Source organism: Micropterus salmoides, unplaced genomic scaffold, assembly GCF_014851395.1.
Source record: "Micropterus salmoides isolate LMB-PRFRI ecotype aquatic unplaced genomic scaffold, ASM1485139v1 Ms_hic_scaffold_10, whole genome shotgun sequence".
NCBI lineage: Eukaryota > Metazoa > Chordata > Actinopteri > Centrarchiformes > Centrarchidae > Micropterus > Micropterus salmoides.
Window position 1 is genome coordinate 35,031,718 of NW_024040041.1, and position 10,446 is coordinate 35,042,163.

A 10,446-nucleotide genomic window follows, 5' to 3' on the forward strand; every position below is an offset into this window, starting at 1 on the left:
GATTTCTAAGACCTTCCCTTCCTTTCACTCTTTGCTGAACTACAACATGTAGCCGAACCTCGGAGCCTACACTTCCCACAATGCCCCTCTGCCGCACAGCAGCGGGCTGCTCCACGTGCTCGGGGATTTAAACAGGTGTGTACTCGCGCGGAGGAGGGAGGAGGGGCGGGAAAGTGTGTCACTGGGGCACGAGGCTCTCCCCGCGGTCACATGGTCCCGTTTTCTGCCGCGTGCAGGACGGCGGCCCCCGCACAGCCTGCCTGTTGCGCGCGCGCTTTGTTTGGAAGAAGAAAAAAAAACTACAGAGAAGGAAGCGCGTGCAGCAAATGACAAGCTCCTCGTGCAGCAGACAGTCGCCCTGTTACAGAGGAACAGAAGAAGAAGAAGGATGAAGTAATAAAATCAGAGAAGCACTTTTCTTCTTCTGGAGTTTGTGCGGTGCGTGATGCGGCGGCCGGAGCGGAAAATATCACGGATTTTTTAAAACACGCTCTCGTGCGTGACTCTGTTGGAGCTCAGGATGACGACCACTGCCATGGACACAAACAATAACAACAACAACAACAACAACAACACCACAGGTAAACAACTCTCCTCCTCACTCATTATAACAAAGCAAGGTGACGCCAGGTGCGGAGCGCGCGCGGCGGGTCGGTGTTTAACGTGAGTTTCTAAAGTGCCGAATCGTCCGTCCGCTGCTGTAGACTGTTGCTGAGCCCAGCGGGAATCTGTCAGCTTCGGATTTTATATTTTTGTGCTTTGTGTTTGTTAAATGTCAGATTATTACGCTGGAGTGTCGGTTAGCAGCGGGAGCGGCAGGCCGCGCGTCACAGCGCGTTTGCCGCTTGGTGTGTTTTGGTGTCAGATTGTGTTTGAGGACTGTTGAAGTTTGGACTCTGGTGAACGTGTGAAGCTGTGGAACATGAAACTAAATCAATACGTGAATCAGTTCATACGCGCTGACAAAACAACAGGATGGAGACGAGGTTTGCCGCGCGGCGCACCGCAGCCACGGAAAGAGCAGGCAGCCTAAACTCTGAAACAATCATCAGTAAATAAAGATCTGCATGTCGCACGTGTCGGTGTGTCTGAGCCGGATCAGCACGGGGACCGGCTCCTGAGACCGGTTGTTTTTAGAGGAAGTGGGTCAGGATGACGGTGTCAGGTGGTTGTTCCGTGCCCGGTTCACATGGACCGGCAAACCGGCCATGTGCGCTTTGTTTTCACGGAGCTCGGCGCGCTGTGATTGGCTGCTGCTCAGGCTGAGCTCATTACGCAACTGATCGTGTGTCTCTGGAAGAAGCAGCAGCAGAGATCAAACAGCTGATAACCGGAGGACTTATTACTGATGCGGGACCACGTGACGGTACGCACCTCAGACCAGATCCTGGTCCTGAATCTGAGCCTGCAGCTCATTTAGAAACACATTTTCCTGTAAGAGGCAACGGATTAAAATCAAATGTGGAAATATTTACAGGTGGATTTAATAGTTTCCATCATCAGATCCCCGCTGCAGGATGTTATTAAACTCAGTCTCTTCCTCCTCCCTGTCTGTTCGGGCCATGTGCAGCCCCCCCCCCCCCCCCCCCCGTGTGTGAGAAAGTGGAACAGCAGCAGAAACCAATCACCTTCTCTGATTTCCCTCTGGTTGCCACGGTAACCGGGCAGCCAGGATCGCAGCTGGTGGAGGTTCAGTCTGAAGTTTGGATGAAACAGAATCACAGACGCGTTCCTGCGTTTTAAATCTTAATTAAGTCAACTACAGAGCTTAGGACTCAGTCTGGACCAGGTCTGCTCCGGTCCGGTCTGGGTCTGGTCCGGTCTGGGTCTGATCCAGTCTGGGTCTGGGTCTGTTCCGGTCTGGGTCTGTTCCATGTCTGGGTCTGATCCAGTCTGGGTCTGCTTCATGTCTGGGTCTGGGCCGGGTCTGATCCGGTCTGGGTCTGTTCCGGTCTGGGTCTGTTCCGGTCTGGGTCTGTTCCGGTCTGGGTCTGGGCCGGGTCTGATCCGGTCTGGGTCTGTTCCGGTCTGGGTCTGCTTCATGTCTGGGTCTGGGCCGGGTCTGTTCCGGTCTGGGTCTGATCCGGTCTGGACCGGGTCTGCTCTGGTCTGGGTCTGCTGGTCTCGTCTGACGCTCGTCACCAGCCTCGGCGCTTCTTCCCTAACTTTTCTGGGCTCAGGCGTCGCTGCACGTAAACGAGCTGCTGGTTTTGGCGGCCATGTTTGTTTTGGCACAGTGACACGTGACAGACGGGCGTTCTCGTGGGATCTGCGGGGTCGTCTACCTGCAGATCTCCACGGTTACTGAGCAGAGGTCCAGTGTCCGGTTCACTCAGCGTTTGTTGATCGAGTCTTATGGTCGGTGTCTCTCGTGGCGCTCGGCTCGTCCGCAGCTTCGTCCGGACGTGAAGTCGGAGCAGGATGTTTATTTCAGGAGCCCCCCAAACCACGAGACTTTGGAGGGACGGGTCCACCTCACCGGTCCAGACCTTCAGGTTCCCCTCAGGACGACTCATAGAACAAGACATAATGAATAAAAGATCAAAGCGTCACCTGTGGGGCGACTTCAGACCAGGTTTCAGAGTCTCTGAGCGAGCGAGGCGGGGAACCCTTACTGGATGGTTAGAGTCCCCTCTGCTCTCTGTGAGGACCCGCAGGGGTCCAAACAGCCTCAGGGAGGCTCCGTGCAGGTCAGCATTAGATCAGCCTGACTGGCGCTCTCTACAGGGCCGTGCAGGATCAGGTCCTCTTGGCTGTTTGTGACGTAATCCTGATCCCACAGGCATCCGGGACTCTTTGTTCCTGACGGAACCCGTGTGGCTTTGAGGCCCCTGAGTCAGTGTTGAGGATCAGTGAGGGGCCCTCAGTAGTGTAGCAGCCTGTGCAGAGATGAATGGAGGGAACGTGAGAGCAGGCGGAGGTGTGGAGGAGGCGGGGCGTCCTGGACCCAGTCCCGTTGCAGAGTCTGATGTGTGGAGGAGGCACGTGGCTCCGGGGCGTGACCGCCGACAACACGAGGCCCCCTCCCCCAGAGCCTGCACGAGGGAGGAGGGAGGAAGGACATATTACTGACATACTTCCTGCAGTATTCCTGTAATACAGGACGGAGTACTCCAAGTACTCCGTGTAGGATCTGTTCACCCCCCTCAGCAGGCGGACTCCGAGTCTCCCAGCTGCCCCCCCTCTGAGAAACATCTGACGGTGTAAATCTAAATGCTGCAGTTCTATTGTTATATTTATGATTTTTCTTCTTTACTGTGTCTCTTTGGGCCGTCACGCACCACATCGCCACGGCAACTAATCTGTTTCTGCAAAGCCGCTAAATATAAAAACCTGAAAGATCTTTACGTGGCGACCAGATAATCTGAGTCACCGACGTGTTGATGCAGCAGCAGGCTTCTGTGCGTCTCATGCATCACGTGCAACAGAGACACGTGGGAAATGTTGAATTCATTTGAATCATGAATGAATGAAATCAAAATTAACCATCTGGTTTCTTCAACCAAAAAAGAAATAATGATTTGATGTTTATCCTGATAATTTGAAATTTTGATAGTGATAACATTTTGGGCAACATCCCCTACTCTCAATAATAATATTTATAATAATACAAATAATAATATAATAATACAAATAATAATAAATACAAATAATATTATTATAATAATACAAATAATAATAATACAAATAATAATAAATAATACAAATAATATTATTATAATAATACAAATAATAATAATATAATAACAATAATATAATAATAAAAATATAATAATACAAATAATAATAATAATAAATAATAATAATAATACAAATAATAATAAATAATAATATAATAACAATAATAAAAAATAATAAATAATACAAATAATAATATAAATAATAATAATACAAATAATAATACAAATAATAGTAATAATAATAATACAAATAACAACAAATAACAAATAATATAATAATAATACAAATAATAATAATAATAATAATTAGCTTTTTGCTGACGCTTTGATCCAAAGCGCTGAATGATTAATCATTTTTAAATTGAAATTGCAATTTGAAAGATTTGAGCCAAAGCTAACGTTAGCATGCTAATACCTGAGCCGTTCAGAGTAAAAGATGTCACGAGGAGCGCGGTCGACTCTCTGACCTGAAACTGTTTAATAACGTCTGAAGAGTTTAAATCATGTAGCATCAGTTAGCTTAGCATAAACCTCTCTTTATAAACTAACTGTGAAACACAGATTTACAACAATTGAAGCTAAGCTAGCTCGTGATGCTACAGTGACTTCCTGTTTCCTGATTGGACAGCGCTACAGACGTTTCACAAGTCTCTACTCGCTGACACGTTTCTTAGGCGCGGCCCGATTGAGCGAGTCAGGAGTTAGTCAGTCTGCTGCTGATCAACGCTTCCTCGTCTTCGTTAATAACCTCCTCCAACAGGCGGCAGGCAGCTTCTGTTGTGAGGTGAACGAAGTTTGTCAGTTTTCGGTTTGTGGAAGCGAGCGGCAGCCAAAGTAAAATAAATGTTTGAGCTGAGGAGGAAAGCTTGAGTCTCTCTGTCATGTTTTCATAAAGAGGTTTGTGCTGCAGTGACTCATCGATTCTACATAAAGTTTCACTCTCTTCATGCTGTGTGTTTTTATCTTTGTTGAACGGGTCACATTACAGATCGTAACGTGTGGTTTCAGGTTGTATAGAAAAAAAGAATCCTCTCCTGTAGAAACCTCCGTCTGCAAACTCACTCGTGTTTAAATATAAATATTTATGAATCTCTTTCAGTAAGTGAATCTACAGAAACTGAACTTTGTTTCTTTCAAAGTGTTTTTCGCCTGAACACAGGGGGGGCGGGTCTACTCACTCTCTCACAGGCTGTTCCCTCCTCCCCCCTCCTCTGTTCCCAAAATTCCTAGAAAGTCTGTTGTGAACTTCTACTACTGACCCCCCCCATCTGTTACCGAGGTTACAGGAAAGCAGCCAGGCTTCCTCTGCACAAACACCCCCCCCCCTACTCCCCCACCACCAGCTGACCACACTCACACAGATGGCTCCGCCCCCTCATGCCTGGCAGTCTGAGGTCATTAAACTGATCTCAGACCAGCTGAGTTTCTTCTTCCTCTAACTAACTACACGCTATAAACAAAAACAATACAGACCGATTGAGACAGTCGTGCAAAGGATGCTGGAATAAATAAATATTGTGACATGAGGCAGGTGGATCAGAAACAGTTTCTACAATATGACAACATGACAGTAAGAACAGCGTGTCAAGGCGTCAAAACGTTAGTGGGGGGTGTCACGGCGGCTACGTCCACTTCTTTAATACCGTCTGTGGTCCAGACTGGAACATCTCAGAAATGTGGTTTCTTCCTGGTAGATGGCTGCTGACCTCCAACATGGCCGCCACACGGGGTCACTACTAGGTCATCGCTAACCTCTCTCTCTCTCTCTCGCTCTCTGCAGGAGGTGTGATCTCCTACGTGGGTTCTTGTGGAGGCTCTCCGACCCGGACCAGTCCAGTCTCCATGTACAGCGAGAACTCCGACTCCCAGCCCGCCTTCTCCTCCTCTTTAACGCCCTCCTTCCTCAGCAGCAGCAGCAGCTCCAGCTCAGGCTCTGCAGGAGAAGATGGCTCCTCCTCAGCAGGAGGTTCGCCTCGAGGCCGAGACGACGGAGGCTCCCTGAGGGCGTCGCCCAGCAAGTCTGTGGCCAGCCTCACCAGTAAGAACCTGACAGCTGATCTTTATCTCTGGTCGTAATCGCCGATCGTTACAGAAGACATTTCTTATGAAACAAAGTTCAAAATAATGCTAATAAAATTTTCCTTTAGTGTCTAAAATCAAAGTGTCCCATTTATACGTTTGATGCCGTGACAACTTGTTTTTTGTGTCCGTGTCTGCTGAATATATAAATGTGAAGGAATGAGTTCAGTGTCTGTCTGTGTGTTTCAGAGCTGAACAGCATGGTGTTGCTGTGTAAGGTTTGTGGTGACGTGGCCTCAGGTTTCCATTACGGAGTTCACGCCTGTGAGGGCTGCAAGGTGAGAGCACATCACTCACTGTTTTTATTCACACATTTGGTCTGAACTTAGTTACAACGGGTCGTTCGGACGTTTGATTTAATGTTTTAAATCATTCAGAACACAGTATCTGTACTCGAGCCGCGACGTACTGCACGACGGCTAACTAACTGAATCAAGTAAAGGCTAGCTTGTGAGATAGCCGCGGCTAGCCTTAGCTAAAGCTAAAGATACGTAGTGAGTAAAAAATGTCCATTTTGGTTATTTGGCCACATAATTGAAGAAGGTACGATGGAGAAGAAAACAACCGAACTCATGCTAAATGTTGCTAGCTTAGCATAAAGGGAGCCAGGCTGCCATCTCCAGTGAATATCCTGTGATACAGTGTTAAAGCTGCTAATCTCTTATTTACATGGTCATTTGTAAATTGAAAATAAATATCAAACTAAAGTTAATTTTCTTAAACAAATTAGTTAAGCAGGATCAGAGAGCTGAGAGAACGACACAGCGTCAGACGCCAGATACCCGCCGAGTCCCGCTGTTTATATATATTCATGTATTTTCAGGGTTTCTTCCGCCGCAGCATCCAGCAGAACATCCAGTACAAGAAGTGTGTGAAGAACGAGAGCTGCACCATCATGAGGATCAACAGGAACCGCTGCCAGCAGTGCCGCTTCAGGAAGTGCCTGTCTGTGGGCATGAGCCGCGACGGTGAGCTGTCTGTCTGTCTGTCTGTCTGTCTGTCTGTCTGCACACCTGTATCCTGTCTGTCTGCACACCTGTATCCTGTCTGTCTGCACACCTGTATCCTGTCTGTCTGTCTGTCTGTCTGCACACCTGTATCCTGTCTGTCTGCACACCTGTATCCTGTCTGTCTGTCTGTCTGCGCACCTGTGTCCTGTCTGTCTGTCTGTCTGTCTGCACACCTGTATCCTGTCTGTCTGCGCACCTGTATCCTGTCTGTCTGCGCACCTGTATCCTGTCTGTCTGCGCACCTGTATCCTGTCTGCGCACCTGTATCCTGTCTGCACACCTGTATCCTGTCTGCGCACCTGTATCCTGTCTGCGCACCTGTATCCTGTCTGCGCACCTGTATCCTGTCTGCGCACCTGTATCCTGTCTGTCTGTCTGTCTGCACACCTGTATCCCAGGAACAGTGTTACAAACAGTTCTGATCTGTAACAGTTCTTCTTCTTCTTCTTCTTCTTCTTCTTCCTCCCACAGCGGTTCGTTTCGGTCGGATCCCGAAGCGTGAGAAGCAGAGGATGTTGGCGGAGATGCAGAGCGCCATGAACAACATGGTCAACAACCAGCTGCAGAACGACTTCCAGCTCGCCAGCCTCTCCTCCTCCTCCTCCTCCTCTTCCTCCTCCTCTCCATGCCCGGGGGCCACCATCGCCCTCGCCCCCCAGCCTCCGGCCCTGCCCCTCACCCCATCCTCCCCCTCTCCTCCTGCCCCAGCCTCCTCCTCCACGCCCCCTCCTCTTCCTCCTCCTCCCTGTCTTAGCCCCTCCCCCTCCTCCTCCTCCTCTTCCTCCTCCCCCCCCCCAGCCCCGGGTTGGACTCCACCATCAGTGCCATCGCCCGCGCTCACCGTGAGACCTTCCTGTACGCTCACGACAAGCTGGCCAATCCCCACGCGCCACCTCAGCAGCAGAATAACCACGCCCACCTCAACGGGGAGGCGGAGCCCTGGGGGCCCAACCGCTGCCCCAACGGATACCACGCCAACAGCCTCAACACCATCTTTCACCATAACAACAACCTGGGGTCGGGACGCCACCTGCCGCTGGACAGCAGCCAAAACGCCACGCAGAATCACCACGTCAACGGGAGGCGGAGCCTGCATAACAGTAACTTGATTGGAGGAGACGGGCTCGCCGATCATGTGACCCAGGTGCAGAAGTGTCCGATGAAGAACCACACAAGGATTCTGCTGGTAAGAACCGACAACAGACTGTGATTGGACGGTCGATGTTCGGGGGGGGAGGGGTTTAGCGAACGGTGAGCTGACTGACAGTTTGATCGACCTCTCCTCTCTCCAGGCCTGTCCAATGAACATGCAGCCTCAGGCCGACCCCTCCAGGACCCCCCAGCAGATCTGGGAGGACTTCTCACTGTCCTTCACCCCCGCCGTCAAGGAGGTCGTAGAGTTCGCCAAACATATCCCAGGATTCAGTTCTCTGTCCCAGAACGACCAGGTCACGCTGCTGAAGGCCGGCACCTTTGAGGTATGACGATGCAGCGTCACGCTGACGCTCGCCATCTTCTGTCAGCTAGTAACACCTGTCTTTATCCAACATGGCGGCGCTCTGGCGAGACAAAGTAATATTCGCCGTTGGTGTTTTTATTCATCTGAACCTGAGGTTGATTGTCTTCTTCTTCTTCTTCTCTCAGGTGCTGATGGTGCGCTTTGCGTCCCTGTTCAACGTGAAGGAACAGACGGTGACCTTCATCTCCGGTGCCACCTACAGCCTGGAGGAGCTGAGGGCGATGGGGATGAGTGAGCTGTTGGGAGCCATGTTTGACTTCAGCCACAAACTGGCGGCGCTGGAGCTGAGCACCCAGGAGCTGGGCCTGTTCACCGCCGTGGTGCTGGTGTCAGCAGGTGAGGAGGGTCGTTAAGCCCCGCCCCCTTTAGTTAACGTTCATACCATCATATATTTACAGAGGTAACTGACTGAGTCTTTCTCCTGATCCTCAGACCGGTCCGGTATCGAGAATGTGGCGTCGGTGGAGCAGCTCCAGGAGAACCTGATCAGAGCGCTGCGGACACTGATCAGCAAGATGGCCGTTGCCCCCGGCAACAACCATCACAACGTGGAGTCGCCACGCTTCACCAAATTGCTGCTGAAGCTGCCCGACCTGCGGACGCTCAACAACATGCACTCCGAGAAGCTGCTGTCCTTCCGCATCGACGCCTGATGACCTCACCGGTGATGTCACTGGTGACGTCTCCGCTCAGACTCAGACCTGCGCTTCACTTCCTGTGGTCGCCGGTGCTAATAATGATATACGATGGCATATCACGTGGTGCTCTCCATCTTCGCCATGACGTCATCATCGTCCTAAAGTGTTTGATAATGATGTCATCGCGAGCCACTCGGCCAACATGTGACACAGTGATGATGTCATCAGCAGAACTCACCACCAAAATAAGAGTCTGCAGCCGACCGAGTTAAAGATCAGTCCGACTTTTTAAGAATGCTCATTAAGAGAATCCAGCACAAAGTGGTTAGCCTAGCTTAGCACAAAGACTGGAATCAGGGGTGCTAAGCTAGGCTAACAGTTTCCCCCTGCTTCCAGTCTTTGTGCTAAGCTAGGCTAACAGTTTCCCCCTGCTTCCAGGCTTTGTGCTAAGCTAGGCTAAACACGTCCGAGAACAAGAGGACTTTTAAAATGTCGGACTCTTCCGGTACAAACGTTTCCAGGAGAAAGGGCACATCCAGAACTTCCAAGCGCCATGCTGACCTCCTGGATCCACCAACACCAGCCAATCACGTGAAGGAAGAGCAGAGACGGACAGCTCCACTGACCAATGAGACGCAGGAGAAGGGGCGATGTGTTTAAGTACAATCAGAAAATGCTGCGCGAAGCCTCAGTCGTCTCTAACGAACTCGATGCAGCAGATATGCTGTGTGAAACTGTAAATAAATAAATATCCAGTTAAGCTTGAACTGTTTGAAGAACTGTGTTTGACCTGAAGATATATTATACACCTATATTTTTTGTTAATATGAATAAATGCCTGTGCAAATATTATGACCGTAGGTAAAAGGTTGAGTATGAAAAGCATATAATGGACACGATAATGTTTGTATTTTAATCTGTTTAATGTTGTAAAGATGTTATAAATATATATATAAATATAAACACACACATCAGAGTCCGAACGGCTCGTTTATCTTTCATTTCGTTCGTTCAAGTTATTCGTGATTTCCTCCTTGACATTGTTGGCCTCCAAACAACGCACAGGAAAAATAAGTTGTTTAAATTCATTTATAAAACTAAATCCAATAATAATGATCAAGACAGGAAACAGAAGAGAATAAAAGTAAAAAGTATATTTAATGTGTATTTCTTTAATTAAAAATAACCTTTTATATATTTTTATAAAAAAAAAATCTCTTTTTAAATGACCAATTCTTCATTACTTGTCTATTAAACCAATCTGCCTTCAGAAGTTTATCTTCGTACAACTAAATGAACTAAATGAAGTTATATTCTGTTTAACATTAACCTGGCTGAATTAAATATAATCAGCCTGCTGCACCAACTCTTCCGCAGTCCTGTTTCTCCAGGAGGTCTCTGCAGAGACGTGGAGGCTGAGCGAATCACAGGAGAAGTAGGTCAAACATAACTTTACACTCTGCTCTCTGATTAGTCAGCTGCCTCCGAACCTCAGCGTCCAATGAGGAGCCAGCAGGCGG

The 10,446-nt window shown here is 49.0% G+C and overlaps 1 protein-coding gene across 1 annotated transcript; it reads left to right on the top strand.

Annotated features, from left to right (window-relative positions):
• Positions 1 to 224: 224 nt before the first annotated feature.
• nr1d1 (nuclear receptor subfamily 1, group d, member 1) lies at positions 225 to 9,895 on the top strand. Its single transcript, XM_038710079.1, is given in 9 exon segments — positions 225 to 581; positions 5,461 to 5,718; positions 5,949 to 6,037; positions 6,583 to 6,727; positions 7,241 to 7,533; positions 7,536 to 7,955; positions 8,062 to 8,247; positions 8,414 to 8,624; positions 8,721 to 9,895. Coding segments are annotated over 9 exon segments (1,884 nt in total). The 5' UTR covers positions 225 to 520; the 3' UTR covers positions 8,942 to 9,895.
• The last annotated feature ends 551 nt before the right edge of the window (positions 9,896 to 10,446 follow it).